General features: G+C 40.9%; 1 protein-coding gene across 1 annotated transcript in view; it reads left to right on the top strand.

The window, feature by feature from the left end:
- The first annotated feature begins 1,400 nt into the window (after positions 1-1,400).
- Positions 1,401-18,226, top strand: part of UNC80 (unc-80 subunit of NALCN channel complex) — a 157,183-nt gene continuing 140,357 nt past the window's right edge. The window contains exons 1-7 of the mRNA XM_037042137.1: positions 1,401-1,706; positions 2,770-2,904; positions 7,008-7,224; positions 7,885-8,025; positions 9,058-9,326; positions 10,598-10,963; positions 15,799-15,945. Coding sequence (XP_036898032.1) covers positions 1,401-1,706; positions 2,770-2,904; positions 7,008-7,224; positions 7,885-8,025; positions 9,058-9,326; positions 10,598-10,963; positions 15,799-15,945 — 1,581 coding nt within the window. The remainder of the gene's footprint in view (positions 1,707-2,769; positions 2,905-7,007; positions 7,225-7,884; positions 8,026-9,057; positions 9,327-10,597; positions 10,964-15,798; positions 15,946-18,226) is intronic.

Raw genomic sequence — 18,226 nt, 5'->3', positions numbered from 1 at the left:
TGGTGTACTCGGCTTTTAACAATTACATAGAGCAGTGGCTCCAAACAGCCTGAGTCAGCACGTGCCACTTGGCAGCATATAAGCAGCCCCGTCCCTTTTCGAGTGTGGAGATCTGTGATCTGCCATTTTGCTGCCACCCAGGAAGCTGCTTGGGTCTGTAAGTCCCCTAATAAACTTGATGTTATTCTGGAGTTGTCAGCCTCTTTTTTCCACCTCTCAGCTGAAAATGAAATTTTTCCCAAGGATGTAAGATTCATGACGAAGACATGAAGGGAAACAGAAGTTTCACTGACCACACAAATCCTTACTCGGTTTGGTGCACTCTGATGATTTTTATTCCAATTGACATTTTAATAGCAGTCATATCCTTTTGAATTAATCTCTTGAACCGATCATGGATTATAACTTTCATTTTTAAAAATATGGATTTGGGAAGTTTAAGAAAATTTCTTTTATTCTAAGTGGCTGGTTTTTGTTTTGTTTTTAAACTTTTTATGTGTGGGTAGCACCATTTGCTAGTTGGTAGCAGGATGCAAAAATTTTACTTTTGTATTATCTAACTGAGGAAGACATTATACTTGGCACTTAAGTTTAGGTTTAAGATTACATACTGGACCCCACATGTCCTCAATTTATAGTTTGTATTTATTGTCTATCATTTTCACAGAACCATATGTTCCTCAAGGCAAGGAAGTTAAACTTACTTACTTTCATATCCCCTAAGATGATGTATTATGCTGAGCAATTACTTAAAACTATTTTGTAGTACACTTAAATTGATGAGTTAAGTAATTAATATGTCATATGTTTCAATTGAATAATAGAACTCCAAAACCATTATATCTCAATTTTTGAGATATTGTAAATTGAGTAAATTGAGTAAATTTTGTAGATATGTAAATTGAGTTCAAAATGATTTCTTTTTCCTCACAGTATAACTTTTGTTTAGTACTTGCAGTTTCCTTGTCTTTTTAACATAATGTCACAATTGAAGTTAAATAGCCCAATGAAGTACACAAATATCATTCCCATTTCTATTGAGCTAAAAGTCAAACCTGATAGCTCATTTTAATAGAGTCATCGTGATCTGAGCCTCATTTGTGTCATAGGTTCTCATCATTGCCCCCATCCAGATTATTCACTATATCAACTACTGGTGATTTTCCCACCCTACCCCAATTCATGATGCTTTAAAAACTGTACCTTTGCAGGCATTATTCCTTCTCACTGTAATGGATAATTCCTACCACTCTCCAATGCCTCTACCTCCACGTAGTGTCTAGCAAAACTGGAATGAGGTCACTTAGAAGGATAGTAGAGTGAACCAGTAGAAGACAAAGTGAATCAGTAAATGGACAGATGAGAAAAGCAGAGTGATAAGCCATGTGCTTCCCCTTGGAATGTGGGACTGCCAGCATAATCATCTTTCTGCCTTTGGAAACAGGGTCTCTCTTGTGATACCTCCATGCCAAAGGTCCCGCTATGCCACCTACTTTGATGTTGCTGTTCTCCGCTGCCTACTCCAACCCCACTGGTCTGAGGAAGGCACACAGTGGTCTCTGATGTACTATCTACAAAGGCTGCGACACATGTTGGAGGAGAAGCCAGAAAAGCCCCCAGAACCAGATCTTCCTCTCCTGCCCAGACCCAGGAGTAGCTCAATGGTGGCGGCAGCTCCCTCACTGGTGAATACCCACAAAACCCAAGTAAGAGAAACTCCAACCATTGTCATTTGGATCAACAGCTTTGGTCATAACAGATTCTCTTTCTCTTCTGTGGACCTGGTTCTTACTTATTCCAGCACTGACTATTGGGTTGAGGGTTACTGTGATGTTGTTGTCCTTTCCCTTCCACCAATTTACCATTCAGAAGAGTGTTATCTGAATGCCTTTTGCCTCCACTAATCTAGAGTAAGACTCTGTTGATCCGGAATAATGGAAAATTGGGTCTTAGATAATCAAAGCACTGCTTAATAGCGAGTTCTTGCATATCATCTGATGATTACTGATATCACAAAATGTGGGACACCAGAGTTTTACTGAATATGATTTAACCTGTTTTGCATAACTCATAATTATTTATTGCCTCAATGTCATTATTGGGCATAGGTGTTTTTGATATATACTCTTGCTGTTTATTATATATGACTGTATAGTGATGTGACGACATCCTCTGAAAACCACTTTTTGATAAACTAATGTCCTTATATCAGCTTGAACACTTTTTCTGCCCCTCTTAATAATCTACGCCACATGTTGAATATGCAGAGGGAGACATGATTAGTGGTGTGTTCCCGTTGTTTGGGTTTACTTAGATGTAAATTGACTGTGTCTGAAAACCGTCTGCACATTCTGAAAATAAACAGGAGCGATGTAATATCAGATGGTAAAGGAAATATACTCTGTTTTAGTAATAGTTCATTCTGTCCAAAGGAAACATCTCCTTTGGTGAATCACTGACTGGAAAGCCGGATTTTTTAATAAGAGAAAATGATACCTATCTTATCCCCGTTTTCTTAGCTTTCCTAAATCTGGAGCTTCATGGTCTTGCTGTTGAAAACTGCAAACAGAGGTTATAATTAATATAAATTTATCTCCTCAGTAGCAGGATTTGGATTCTGAAAGTCTGGATATATAAGTCTGGATATAAATATTTCATAGATATCAACACAGTAGGCATATTTCTATTAAAAATATGGCATCTCAGTATTCATTTGGATAGAAAGCCCTAAGTCCTCGTTTACTATGTCTACCTTTATTGTCTATTAAGGATCTCACCATGAAGTGTAATGAAGAGGAAAAATCTCTCAGTCCTGAGGCCTTTTCCAAGGTTTCACTGACCAATCTGCGTAGGTCTGCAGTTCCAGATCTTTCTTCAGACCTTGGCATGAACATTTTTAAGAAGGTGAGTAGAGCCACATAAGCTTTTGATATTTTGGTAATAAAAAAATTACTGAGCATGAGGCATGAGGTGCTTCCGATTGTGCTGCAGTGTGGAGTGGTAAAGGGACGGTGGTGGGGAACAGAAGCGGACTCCCAGCTATAACGCTGGCTTGCAGCGTCACATGTGCCTTGTGCAAGTCCCTCTGTGCACGGTGGGCTGCCCATTCTAAATGGTGCTGCAAAGCTCAGAGCTGACGGTGTGCTTTCGGTGGCACGGTGAGGGGGGTAGTTGTGATAGCAATCATGGTGATGCACGTTTGTCTGGTTCGTCTCGTTTTATCTAGTACTTGATAGAAATGGTTCTCATTCAATCCAGTGAGACCCTCATTTTCCCCATTTTGCACAGAAGTGCCCAGGTCTTGCTGCTTCTCAGAGTGGTGGGGTATCATGGAACATCTACTCCTGAGGTCACCTGTGGGAGCGACTTTTCTCTAAGTCCCCCGGGTGCCACGGTCGAGGTGTGTAAATATGGCCGAGACATGATGTGATCTGCTTAGGGAAGAGAAGTGGCCATTTTCCCAGAAGGAAAAGGCCATGGACAGTGGCCAGTTTCTCTAGGGAAAAGGCCAGCTGCGGCCAGTTTCTCCAAGGAGAAAAAGGCCTCAAGCCTCCTCCTCCGGGGCTTTTATTGGGTTCTAATACACTGGAACACAGGGCGGCAAGGATCAAACAGTAGATAACATTCCAAAGAAATCCAAAGGCTTACTATGAGTCAGAGTTTGTCAGGAACAGTTTTAGAGTTTCCTCCTCGAACCCTTAACGTATGAATGAAAGCACTCTTAGCAGAGCAGATTTCACAGGTTTATCAGGAAGTCTTTGTGATACCAGATTTTTCTCCAGGACACACTCTAGCAAGGCAAGGAGCTGCACCTCGCACCAAGAAGTATTCAGGCTTAAGGGGATTAGAGCCAGGAAGCATTTCTCCCAGAGAACATGGGGACTCAGGCTATCTCAAAGCCTGGGGGGTGGGGGTAGGGCAAGAGTCCATTGCTCTTTCTTTGTTGCAGCCCCCCTGCGTCCTTCCATGAAGGCCTCCCAAGTGATGAGTCTGGCTTAGGTTTCCCTCCGCTGTGAGGGGTCTTAACTGTCATTGACTTCCAACCAAGCTTTGGGGGCAGGGAGAGGAACTGAAGCAGTGTTTGCTACCAGAGACAAGCTTTATCTCCTGTGGCTCACATTCTAGAGGTCGTCCCTCAGCCTTAGCCACAAGGGATCGAGATACAATTCCTAAAACCAGGCAGAGCAGTCTACAACAGTCATCTCTGGTTTAAAGGCAACAAAACATCGAAGCTTTGTTAATTAAGTGAAAAAAAATCCTTATAATAGACCACGAGTTTTACTACTGCCACAACTTCCCCTTATAACTAAGTCACAGTGTAAGTGTAAATTTCCATTCAACGAACACTTAACTGAGCATCCACAAGGAGGTGGAACCCTACAGGTGGGAAATCACAGGTGGCATCTTTAGCATAAAGGAATAGAAGCCTGCACTCGGGGGTCAGTTGACCAGGGTTCAAATTCCAGCTCTGCCGTTGTCAACCTGTGTGATTTTGGCCAAATGATAATGTGTCAGTATTCTAAATGATATGTATGGTTTACAAAACCATCTGTGAGTTTCTTCACCTGTAAAATGTGTACATATTACAGTTACCTCAATAGGCTATGAGGATTAAGTGAGATGATGCATGTGAAGTCCTTACTGTTACTGGCATTTAGTTAAGTACTCTGTAAATGCAACTATTGTTCAGAGAGAGAGGGAGAGACCGAGTCTTACAGACTGTAGGTGGTTTGTGAAATGTGCAGCCGGAACTCAAAGCGAGGTCATCTAATAGAATATCAGTCCATGCTCCAGTGAATCTGCCACTCCATGTCTCTTTTTTATAAGTACATGGAGCTGATCAAGTAGAAAATAATATGTGCAGAATAATATAGGTGTGGTGGCTTCATTTTCTGTTTTTCAAAATAATTAACTATATTGATGAAAAAACCCAATATATTATTGACTTATGTGTGAGCTTGTTACCGAACAAAGGGTCCGAGGGGGGGGCAATACTTGGCCCACCGAGGGATGCCAAAAACTGCTACAGAAAACAGGGGCCCCTCCCAAGGACGACACACTAATATCTATAGGGCTCTTCTGTCCGCCGCCAATTGGAAAGACATCTCTCAATGCCAGAGATTTGTGAAAAGGAAACAAAATGTTTATTTAATGCTATTCAGGCCTAATGCCTTCCTTAAAATATTAAAGTCTTTAAGGGTATACACCTACACACACACACACACACAGCGCTCCCTTCTCTCACTGTCCCAACTCCGGGTACGGTAAATCAGGAAAAGAGCACACGTCCGTTTTTCAGGTCGCTGGCACGTGAGCTGTGTCACCTGCCTGTCCAGGCAGGATCTCCAATTAATCCAAAGTCATGTGGCACCTTTCACTGGCAAGAGTTCTTTGTACCAAGTTCCAGTCAAAGTCTCTCCCGCTTTCCAGGCCACTCAGCCAAAGGGAGCACGCCAAAGCTGCGTGGGCCTCTTCTACCAAAGCCTCACTCCACCAAAAGCGCGTCTTTCTTCTTCACCTGGCCGCAGGGATCTCCATTCTGGCAAAGCTGCGTGGTCTTCCCTTTCACCTGGCCAAGAGGGGGTCTGCACTCTGCTGAAACCGCATGGCTCTCCCTCCTAATGGCTACAGGGGTCTACATCTTTCCAAAACAGCGTGGCTCTCCCCCTCACCTGGCCAAGAGGGGGTCCTCACTCTGCTAAAGCCACATGGCTCTCAAGCAGGCACTCTGTCTCAGAGAAGCAGCCCCCAAATGACCCTTCCTGGGTAGCCCCCACTCTGCTAAAGCCACATGGCTCTCAAGCAGGCACTCTCTCTCAGAGAAGCAGCTCCCAATTCCCGCCTGGGTAGCTTACTCACTTCTCCCTGGCCCAAAACTTGGCTACAGCTATTTAACATATCTATGAAACCAGTTAAAGGTTATAGATATGTTAAATGACTATTCCAGAGGTTAGCTGCAAAACTGTTGCTATGCAAAACAGCTCTCAATGGCCCTGCTCCATTCATCCCTTCCCCCAACTGACACCTGGGGGGGGGGGGAGGACATCTTAATATTTCCTCCAATATTCCTGTACACTTTGAGTTCTGGACACCATTCCAAATCTTTTCTGGGCCCCCCTTGGCTGCACCCTGTATCAAGCTCAGAGTATTGCCAAAGGAGCAGCCATGTCTGTCTTCAATGATATGCAATGGTCATAGTTTTTCTAGAAATGTCTATCATTGTAGGAAAGAAAAAGTTTTCGATACCGAGCACACATGAGTACCTCTGGCAGCTTTTAAACATTTGAGTGCTCAGTCTTGACTCCAGAATTGCTGAAGGTTATTAGGCCCAGACATTAGTATATTTTAAAAGCTTCCTAAACAATTCTAAACTCTCATTTGTACTAGATCTTGAACTTGACCAGCAGTAGTAATGGGTTTGTACCGATGCACACTCTGCATCTTCTTTTCACTCTCCTTATGAACAGTAGTACATATTTGACGTTGTCTGGCAGAAACCATTGATATCAATCTTTAAAAATGGAACAGAAAATACTGGCTCATCTGAATGAGATTCTGACTCGGGGACTCTGCTGTAACTCGGTGGCTTTCCAATTTTACCATTCATCAGAATCACCAGTGAGGTTTATTTAACACATGTTGCTGTGCCTCACCTGAGTTTCTGATCCAGTTTGTCTGGGTCGAACCTGCAAATCTGCATTTCTAACAGTTTTCCAAGGGACCCTGATGTGGCTGGTGGTCCAAGGGCCACACTTAGAGAACTATTCCTTTAACCCAACCCAGCAATAAGACCCAGAAGGCCATTTTACCTTTTGCTTCACTTTTTTCTCTCTTTAAACACATCCTGGAGATTTCTCTCATTTCTATTTTATGATACTCAGTGGCTTTCTGGGTCTCCTTTTCCTAGAATATTTCCTCTGTTTTAGGGCAGGTCATGGAACCCTTTGGGAAGCAAACTAGAACCTCTCCTTTGCCCTGTGCCTTCCCCTTCCCTTTCACCCTCATAGTTCAAGAGCCGCAAAGAAGACCGAGAGAGGAAAGGCTCCATCCCGTTGCACCACACAGGGAAGAGGCGGCCTCGGAGAATGGGCGTGCCATTCCTGCTGCATGAGGACCACCTGGATGTGTCCCCCACCCGCAGCACCTTCTCCTTCGGAAGTTTCTCTGGGCTTGGAGAAGACAGGCGAGGCATTGAAAAAGGAGGCTGGCAAACCACCATTTTAGGTAACCACAAGGACCTTCCAAAGTAGGGCAGAGCTTGAGTGACCTGTTTAAGAATCTGTATCTAGGGCTCTTGGGCAAATCTGGATCTTCTTTGAGTAGTTTATGCCAAAAAAGGGCCCCAAAGTGAGATTCTCAGTACAAAATAGCGCTGTGTCTTCACAGCCAAAGAAATGCAGATAATAGAATTAATTATTGAAGTCTTATATAATGAGACAGGTAATGGCCCTATTGCTTAAATATATTAGATGTGGAAACATAGCCTTAGAGGGTCATGTGCATTAGCTTTCATTGTGAATCCAAAGACACAATTGACTTAACTTGAATGCTAAAAAAGAAAGAGTAATGAAATACATCTTTTTTTTCTTTCTGGATGACATATTAAGGAAGGCCAGCTTAAATTTAAGAGCTGACAGCTAGCTGGGGCCCAACGGATGGTTTCTGACATTTGGCTTAGATCGGGGCTGACCTTGTCGTAAGCAACTTCATCCATCATCCTGACCCAGAGTATCCCCAAGGAAAGGTCAGGCCCTGCTCTTTGGCTGTACCTCAGAGGCTCCCCAAAATGCCCTCTCACTCCTCTCCCCTCAAAAGACAAAACCAAACAGAGCATCTTGCAGATTTTAACCCCGCCCCTCCTTGTGCTACTGTCGTCTGTCTCAGGGAAATTTACCCGGCGGGGCAGTTCTGACGCAGCCACTGAGATGGAGAGCTTGAGCGCTCGCCACTCGCATTCACATCACACCCTGGTGAGCGACCTGCCCGACCACTCCAACAGCCATGGGGAAAACACCCTCAAGGAAGGTGGGTCGGAGGCGGCGCCTGCAGGCGGGAGTTCAGGTTCCTTTTCCTGTTTCCTGTTTTTTACTCCACATTCCACTTTCATTGTCATCAGACTCCTTGTGCTTTCTGAAAACATGCGTTCATGTGCCTATACATTGTTTGGTAGTTGCCTTGTAGGCCATGCTTAGATTTCATTAGCAGCAAGGGCTATTGGACAGTACAGTAGGAAGCCCATTTGTCCCAGAGGGAAAGCAAGGGCAAGCCCTTCACTGCTTTCAGAGATCGTAGACCCACAGGGCTAGATGAGACTTGGAGGACAGCTGGATTCAGGACTTCATTCCCCTCTATCATGTCCCCTGAAGGATTTGCCCACCTTAGCAGGAGGGAAGTCACTGCCTTCTAAAATCACAATTCCTTTTCCAGACAGCTTCCACTTCAGATAAATGCATTCTGTGCTTTATTTGAGCAAACATGTGTCTCTTGGTGAAATCTGAGAGGGGTTCTTAATCTGTGCTCTTAACCTATGAGCATAAGTGTGTCCCTCTTTTCCCTAGCCTGTATTCCAAACATTTGATGACATCTATTAGTGACCATTACAGATTTATGTCCATTACTCTAAAGAAAAGGAGAAAAAAGAGTACTTGTTAGTCATTGCTTAAATATACTAGGTAAAGCCAAATATTTAAACAGCCACAGACTTGTAGGGAAATACTTCAACTAGTTTAACTATATTAATATAGTTGTCATCTAACAGTGGATAAAATCCACCTATTAGACATAAATTAAATTCTAGCCTGGGTCTTAAGGAAGCCAGCTGGAATTCAAATTTTTCTATAACCATCATTATTTATCAGGTACTCATTTCATGGCCATAACACCTGCAGTAGTTCTTTGGGAATTGAGAACAGCTCTGAGACTACCAATCAAGCAATCTATAAAGCTACAGCTGTGATTGTGGTCATATTTTTATTACAGTTTAAATTATAGTGTAAGTATCTAATGTGATTTCCGATTAATATGGAGAAAACTAAGATAGTGCCCTCCTTTTATTAGTGAGATCCCAGATATCCACCATCACCGTTGCAACCTTCAATACCACATTGGCGTCATTCAACGTCGGCTACGCAGACTTTTTCAATGAGCATATGAGGAAGCTCTGCAACCAGGTGCCTATCCCAGAGATGCCACACGAGCCCCTGGCCTGTGCGAACCTGCCTCGCAGCCTCACAGACTCCTGCATAAACTACAGCTACTTGGAGGACACAGACCACATTGATGGGACCAATAACTTTGTTCACAAGAATGGCATGCTTGATCTCTCTGTAAGGAGCAAGAGTTTTTCTTACTGAAGCTTGGTAGATAGTGACTCTTTGGTCCAGTTTGTACTGTGTTGTGTGAATTGAGCATATCAATGCTTAGAAATATTGGACCTTAAAATGAAAAAGCTACCCATATAAAAACATTTGCAAGTGTGTTAACCTTCTTAGATTCACCTTTCCCTTTTTTTGAGAATTACATTAGATTTGAATATTTTTAACCTGAAACATTAGTGAATCCTGAACACACATATATAAATACACATAAGTGTGAGTGTTTTTTCTGTCTCTTTTTTCTATAATGAAAGTAAAAAAAAATTCTCAAGCTTATTTTCTTTTGTTATAAAAGCAACATGGCTATAAAACTCCTGTGTAGCAGGGGAAAATGAACAGAAGTCCAGTAAAAAAATTAAACTTGCCCCTGGCTGGCGTAGCTCAGTGGATTGAGCATGGGCCTGCGAACCAGAGGATTGCGGTTCAATTCCCAGTCAGGGCACATGCCTGGGTTGCAGGCCAGTTCCCTGCAGGCCAACTCCCAGCAGGGGACGCATGAAAGGCAACCATACATTGATGTTTCTCTCCCTCTCTCCTTCCCCTCTAAAGATAAAATAAATAAATAAAATCTTAAAAAAAAATTAAACTTGCATTCTCAAGGATGCTTGTCTTGATTATAGTTATTAGCAAATGAAAAGGTTGTTGTATTTTAAAATTATACTTCACAAAATTTTTTATTTCACATTTGGGAATCTGGCTCAGCAAGTAACTTAAAATATTAAAAGTAAAGAAGTTAATTTAAAAATGCAAATATTTTGTATTTAACATTGAAGGGTAAATAATGATGCAATTATGAATGTGCAAAAGGAAGCCATTTTTTCTTAATCCATTATTTAAGAGACCAAAATGCAGAGGATTAAAATACTTTAACTTAAAAAGCAGTTGAACATGTTTCCATTTTGGCAAATAGTTACCCTCCCATTAATTCATTATGTTTCATTATCCCCATTAACTGTCTCTAGTATGGAGAGTTTGGGAAATACTTAAATGAGATAGTACACACATGCATTTTTAATTCTTTGGGTGTTTTATATTCTATATTAAGCACATAAACAAGGTCCCAAACTAACGTAGATAGAAACATCTGAAAATTATCTGAATTATTTATACTGGAGTCTGTAGAACATCCTAAAGAAAATCGATTAAATAGAATAACTGATCTATATAGGAAGAGATCATCTAAGTAACTTTATCATTTTCTGTTTATTTTTGTCTTCTCCCAGGTGGTTCTGAAGGCTGTTTATCTCGTCCTTAACCATGACATCAGCTCTCGCATCTGTGATGTGGCACTAAACATCGTCGAATGCTTGCTCCAACTTGGTGTGGTGCCCTGTGTAGAAAAGAACAGAAAGAAGAGTGAGAACAAGGAAAATGAGACTGTGGAAAAAAGACCAAGTGAGGGAACTTTCCAGTTCAAAGGAGTATCTGGAAGTTCCTGTGGCTTTGGGGGCCCTTCAGTTAGTGGAGCCGGAGATGGTGGAGGAGAAGAAGGAGGAGGTGGAGATGGAGGAGGTGGAGGAGGTGATGGAGGAGGAGGTGGAGGAGGTGGAGGTGGCCCTTATGAGAAGAAGGATAAGAACCAAGAAAAGGTATGACTGAAAACTACTTTCTGTGTCCTCACGGATGTTGCCCCTAATTTCTTTCTGATGGGTGCTTCTCAGCAATTTGTTGACTCAGAACAACAGCTAGTCACTAGAGCAAGAAACTGGTAAGTCTAGAAATCTCGTCGTTAGGTCTTTAGCAGGCACTAGTGGAAAGAAATGAACCTGTATTCTGAATTCAAAGACCATTGCCATCCAAGCAACGTTAGGCCTAATTCTCTGGTCATGCTATTTCTGCAGGAGAACATCTCAGATAAATTACATTGCCATAATTCTCAGTCTGCCACCAAGGATAGCCTCTTTCTCAAGACTTTCTGGGTCTGCCCTAATTGAGCAGTGTTCTAGTCTTTTCTGGCTGCCATAACAATATCATAGATTGGGTGACTTAAGCACCATAAATTTATTCCTCGCAGTTCTGGAGGCTGGGAAGTCCAAGATCAAGGTGCAAAGTACGTATGCTTCATTCTGAGGTCTCTCCTCTTGGTTGGTTGGTAGGTGGCTGCCGTCTTGCTAGGTGCTCACATGTCCTCTTTTTTTCTGCATGCACAGAAAGAGAGAGTGCAAGCTTTTGTTTCTTTTCTTATTGGACCAGGGCCCCACTCTCATGACCTCATCTAACCCTAGTTACTTCCCCAAGGCCACATCTCCAAATCCTGTTACACTGGGGGTTAGGGCTTCAACATCTGAATTTGGGGGAGATATCAACATTCAGTTCATAGCATGCAGTTTTATTTTTCCTCAAGATAGAATTTTTCTGTTCATGTAGTGAATGCATTTTTGGAGCCATCAACTTCAATCAGGAAAAGGAAGGGGAAAACCTTTGTTGGGTTAGTTGGCATTTTTATTGGCATTGGTGTGGAAAGCTAGCCTGTTTTCTCATATCTCAGTCATCACATTCCAGTGTCTTTAGCTTTGTAATTATTGATTGTTCCTTAATTTAATTCCCTTTGCCCTCAAGCACTTGGATTATGATCTCTTACTTAACATCAAGAATTAGTTTTCTCCTTTAAGTTGCTTTGTATAAAAGAATTACCATAGCTTAAATTCGTATAACATACTGATTTCAATGTAGGGTTTTAGTGAAAAATGCTGTTTAGAAATTGCAATCAACAACAGATTTGAAGATCTAACAGATGACATATTAGGTCAAATGTTTATAAGTATAAGATTACACTGTTCAGAATTCAACCATCTGCATATTGTCTAATCTGTGAATTGTCAATTTTTTTTCTTATAGGTTATCAGGTATTTATACCCAAATAGGTGTTACAGTGTTCCTTTGTCTTTTATAATTTTTTTCTCCATCTCTTTCCAGTCCCACTGGATGCATGATTAATGTGCATTTATCCTCTGTGTTTCTTTATCTCACTGTTTACTCTTCCTAACATTCTTGGAATCTAATTCTAATACTTCTGCCCTAATATTCTTGGATTTCTAAACTTTTCCCTCAGGATTTTCCTCCTGGTATGGTCATATATTGTTGTTTTCCAATCCAAATGGTATCTTCTGATACTTAAGGTTCTCAACTTCTTAGCTCCTCGTACATCCAATTTGAGCATCCTCAGATTTTATTTCAGATGAAAATCACCTCACAAGGGATTTTATCTTGGACCCTAAAATTGAAGGGATCATTCAGTCAGCAATTATGTGAGAATTAGCAGCCAAACACAATCTCTAAGGACCAAATTTATAAACACAGCAAACAATGAGATTTTTACTAAAGCATCTTTTTTTACTTATCTATCTAGGCTGGCCACTAAAAAAGATGATAGATAGCAGTATGTCCATTATAATTTTCAAGGAGGAAAACAATAAGAAGTTGAGAAATTTTGATAAGCTTTTATTAGTAAAATGTAGCTATTCCAAAAAATTGATGAGAGCTTTGCTATATATCCTAAGGATATCTGAGATTCATTATTCATATTATGTTTTTGTTTTTATATCTACTTTTTACCCACTTAGTATTTCCATCTATTTTCTGTTGAAGAGCTGCAAGTCTCTTGCCTATTTAAAAAATCTAGATATTATACTAGATACTTGATAATATGTGTTGTTTTGACCAAAGTTATCACTTTGGGTTAGTATAGGAATTTTTAAATCACATTATGTGGTCAAAAACAGCCACCAAGGTATGTGTTTTACAGTAAGTTCTACAAAATAGTATTCTTTGTAGTACAAAGAATTTAGGAAGTAGAACCTGACTGTAGGTCAAGTGCGTTGTATTTGTGATTCACACAGTTCTGTTATTCTCCAACCCCATCTGTTATTTTCAGTAAAATCAGAGGGTTTATCTAATTTTGCAACTGAGTAAATACCAGGAGCATGGGGAATTGATTAATTCAGAAAGAAAATCTGATTTCTGTCTTTGCCACTGACTAGTATGAGAGCTTGAAATGCTATTTAATATCTGTCCTGATCTTGACTTGTAGCTGGATACATCTTTCTGAATGTCACCTGTGAGAGAAACCTAAAACCCAAGGTCATAGGAAAGTCTAACAAAATACAAACCCAAATAGATATTTACAAAGAGCTTTTGCAGTTAGGATTTTATTTTAAAGAACATCTAGTAATTCCAAAATGTATGTTAATCTGTCTTCCAAATCAACCCTTGTCCAAGGTGACCTTTTCTGAGCACTACTGCCTCTGGCTGAGTGTGTGCACTACAGAGAGGCTAGGCTCAGGGCGTCAGTCGGTCGGTCAGGACTGCAATCGGGTCCAAGCTTTGCTCACTGAGCTGCTCACAGAGGCTGCACGGGCTATGAGGGCTCACCCATCCCTGATTCATCCACCCAGAGGAATACTTTTCTAATTTACACAAAGTTGCACCAAAGGATAGCAGTGCCCTGATCTAGTAATTATAATTAACATTTGTTTTGCTAGCATTATGTGCCTTACACGTTTTGATGCATTTAATTATCACAACTCTATGGGACAGATATTATCATAATTCCGATTTTGTAAGGCACAGAGTGGTTACATAGCTTGCCCAAAGTTATGGAGCTAAGATTTAAATCCAAACCGAAACACTCCTGAATTGGTATATATACATATAAGAATGAATGAATGAATAAATGAACAACTGGATAGATGCCTATTGACAAGTTTGAGTCTTCCACTTGGAACCATCTGAGCTGTAGAGTTCTCAGTAAACATACTCCGTCATGGAGATGTGTGTGCCGAAGTTTTCCTGAGGTGTCATCTCAGGAGCAATATCTGTCAGGTGTAAAGGAAGCAAGACGGGGCAGAGGGAGAAGCTGAACTGCAATGTGGTCGTAATAGAGACCTTAGCCCATTGCCACACAGGAGGCTTTGGATCTGGGATGGCTCCTCAAAGTAGTCCCCAAGTGAAGTAAGAGACCCCACCTTTGTACTCTCCATCTCTTTATTCCCTTGAGTATCCATTGAAAACAAACTGCTTCCAGAACGGAGAGCATAACCTTGGGTGAGGCAGCTCACTCTAGCTAAGGGCAGTACCTGGGGAGGAACTAAACTCCAGCAGCTCAGAGAATGACTGCTTCAGTCCTAAAAGGGGCATCTCTGGGGTCCAGCACTGTACCACTCCATCAGCCTACAGATTAGAAAAGTAGGGCCAACTACATACCATTAGGGAAGAGAGAGTTTACCATATTCTGACACATGTATCCTAGGTAACCCCCTAACCCTTTCACACCCTACCCACATCTGAGTATACATGTAACCCCAAAGTTTATGTATAAACCTGACTATATGACTATGGGAGAGCCCTTCACAATTTAAAAGGCAATTCTTATTTGTCATTTAATTTGTACCACACAGACAACCAATGAAGTAGGAAGGGAAGCTACTATGATACTCAGTTCACAGGTCAGAAAACTAAAACACAAAGAGATGAATTAATTTACCAAACACAATGTGCAACTAGGAGATGGAATCTCAAGTCCAAGGTGCAGTGCTAACAGCAGACAGTAGCTAGAAGGACTAAGGAAGATCGAAGCCTCCCGAAGGTAGTGGCACTCCTGCACTGCGATCTACGTCATTCCTCAGCAACAGCTTCCTTCTGTTTCTTTGGAAATAAAGCAAGGAAACTCATTTTTGTGGGCACTGTCTTACAGAAGCTTTCTCTTGCCCCATTTAATCTGTTAACAACAAGGATTAGATGGGGCAAGAGAAAGGATGGTGGCTCTTGTAATTCTTGCAGGAAGGCTTCCTATTTAGCTTCAAAAGAAAAATCAAGATACATATTTACCAATTTCTTAATATTTCTTAATATTCTTAATTTCTTAATAATTTTCTTAATATTTCTTAATAGTTCATTGCACTTTCCTTATATGTATTATAATATGGTGAAAGTATAAAATTAGAAATTATTTTTAAATGTCAGATTTGTCATGTGATTTCTAAGTTCCAAACAGATCAGTGCCAGAAATTGAGCAATAATTCTTGCCTGGAGGTACTATCAGAAGCCTACTAATGATGGGAGCTTCTAGGAAAACGTACTTGCCTTCATTATTAAGAATCTCCACTGTCTCTCCCTAACAGCTTTTCTGATAGTCTGTCAAGGACACAAAAGCATATCTCTTAATAAAAAAGTCTCCATTCATATCCTTTCACCCTACAGGGTATGCAAAATGCACAGATATTTTTCTTTCTTTTAAATAAATCATGTCCTAAGTTTTAGAAAAATTTGCATGGTTGTCGAGCCCTTGACAATTCTATTTTCCAAGTTGTAGGTGCTCACTCTAAGACAATTAACATGGTTTAATCATAAAATAAGATCTTAGTAGTAAAAGGACCTTAGTGACTGAGTAAGCAGACTTCTCTTTCTCCCTTGTTCGTGGTACTAGGAAGAAAGCACACCAGTAAGCAACCATAGGCTAGCCCTCACCATGCTCATCAAGATAGTGAAGTCTTTGGGGTGTGCCTATGGTTGTGGAGAAGGACACCGAGGGCTCTCTGGAGATCGCCTGAGACACCAGGTATTCCGAGAGAATGTAAGAGAATTAAAGTAGATTCCATTTCCTCTCCCTCATCCCTCCAATTTAGGAATGAGTCCTTTGACAATGAGGGTCAGTGTTCCCTGAAAAATACTGAATTTCATGTGGGTGATCAATGCTGTCTTGGGGTGGGAAGATTCCCACAAGATATCTCAAGACATCTAAAACGCAGACCCAGGAAAGCATAATTGGGACAACATTTCTGCTTCCGGCAGAGGGCAGGCCAACTCCCAGTTGGTGAAAGGATGTGTAATTGGAATATGTCAATTGTGGTTTGAAAGAACTTTGCAATGATGAATACATTTAGCAGACTTCCAATGGTCTCTGACAAATGACTTTTTAACCACCTTCCTGGGTACTAGAAAAGCATATTTTGATTAAAGAAAGGAATCAAAATTTGGGACTCAATTTGTTGTTCTAAGTAGATATGGAAAATGGCCCTTATTGGGACAAAACAGGACTGTAAAAGTAGCCAGTCACGTTCTGGCTGCTTTGTTTAGCTGCTTGACTTCTCACTGTGTGAGATCAAATGCCTTTGAACTATGTGAAACTTGAAACTCTGCGCTTGGGCTTGCAAAGCCTAATTCTGTCTGTGATGGAAGTGGACTCATGCCCACTCGTTTTCATTTGCCTCCGAGGATTGTTACTTTTCCCTTCATGCTGGAGCAACGACCCATCTCCACACCAAGTCTGAGCGGGGACTGTGTCTCATACGTACATTTGAATGGAAGTCCTGAGAAAATAGTTCTCCCAAAATAAGGGTTTGGTGCCAATTTGAATCCAGGAAGCCATTTGGCATACCATGGCAGAGTTTTAGGATCACGTCAAAATCTAATGCCAGCCTGTTTTTTCTTGGTATTAGGTTTTGTTGTGAAATGTTCACATAGTATTAGCATGCTGTGTTTCTTTGTTCATCCCTGGTCTGCCTATCTATCCATCTATGCATAGTGTTTCTTTCGTATTCAATTATGTTGTATATATTAGCTTGCTAGTCTATATGGGGGTATATTACACAGTAATTAACTTCTAAATTATGAAGCTTGGAAACTTTGACCAAGATCTAGATTTTGAGGACAATTTTAAATCGAAATAATAATAAGGCAATAAACAGCTGCCTTTGCCTTCCCCATCTTCGCCTGAACACATGTGATTTTTGATTTTACCAAAGTATGAATAAAGCCTTCATGCTGAAACCACATTACTCATCACATGGAGGACCAATTCCATGCAATGAAACACTAAAATATAATGTCATGCTTTAGTTGCAGGTATAAACTGGCTTTCATACCAGAACCTGTTTTTCTAAATTTGGAGAAAGTAGAGGTAGTTGGGTCGGAAGCCATTCGAGAGGCTATTGTTACTTCTTAGTTCACCGTGCTTTTCTCTTCAAGAGTTCTAAGTATAATTTCTTATCAGGATGTATAGATAATGTTCCACTTGCCTTCTCAGCTTTGCTAACTTACCTGGCAACAACCCCATGATCTCATAGCCCAGTTGAATATTCATTATGGGTATTATATGTGTTTACCCATGCTCAGTAAACACGTTGTTCATTCTTCAAGAGATATAAGTTTGGCAATTTTTCCCTGGGAGTGTCCCTGGGAATGTCTAATTAAGGAGCTCCTACCCTTCACAACAGCATGGATGGAACTGGAAAGCATTATGCTGAGTGAAATAAGCCAGGCGGTGAAAGACAAATACCATATGATCTCACCTTTAACAGGAACCTAAACAACAAAACAAGCAAGGAAAATATAACCAAAGACACTCAAATAGAGAACAGGCTGACAGTGACCAGAGGGGAGAGGGGAGGGAATTTCAGGGGAAAGGGGGAAGGATTTACAGGAACTAGTATAAAGGACACATGGACAACAACTAAGGGGGGTGGAAATGGGAGGGAGGTGGGGAACACTGTGGGGGTGGGCTAGGAGGGGAGTAAAAGACATAAAATTGTACTTGAACAGCAATTAAATAAATGAATTTTTAAAAAGTTTTTTCTCGATTTCTAACACATTGAATTTTCAGAAGGTACTTAACTTTTGAAACATTAAGACTGTGTCTTAGCTCTACCAGAGGAAGTCCTCTATAATTTTTTTTAAAGAAAGAGAAACTCATTGTAGTGATACTCATCAAAGTGCCTAGCAATTCCAGCATGTGCTTCCTAGATTAATCTGATCATTAACTGGTCCTCCTAAATTATTGCAGGGGATTTCACCTTTAGCAGTTTGATATCTCTTGGAGAAGCTTAAACTATTCATTTAGAATCAAAACACTAAAA

Source organism: Sturnira hondurensis, unplaced genomic scaffold (genome assembly GCF_014824575.4).
Source record: "Sturnira hondurensis isolate 20B ecotype Veracruz unplaced genomic scaffold, ASM1482457v3 Scaffold0003681, whole genome shotgun sequence".
Lineage (NCBI taxonomy): Eukaryota > Metazoa > Chordata > Mammalia > Chiroptera > Phyllostomidae > Sturnira > Sturnira hondurensis.
The sequence above is the reverse complement of the archived record's forward strand: the minus strand, read 5'-3'. Positions and strand labels throughout refer to the sequence as shown.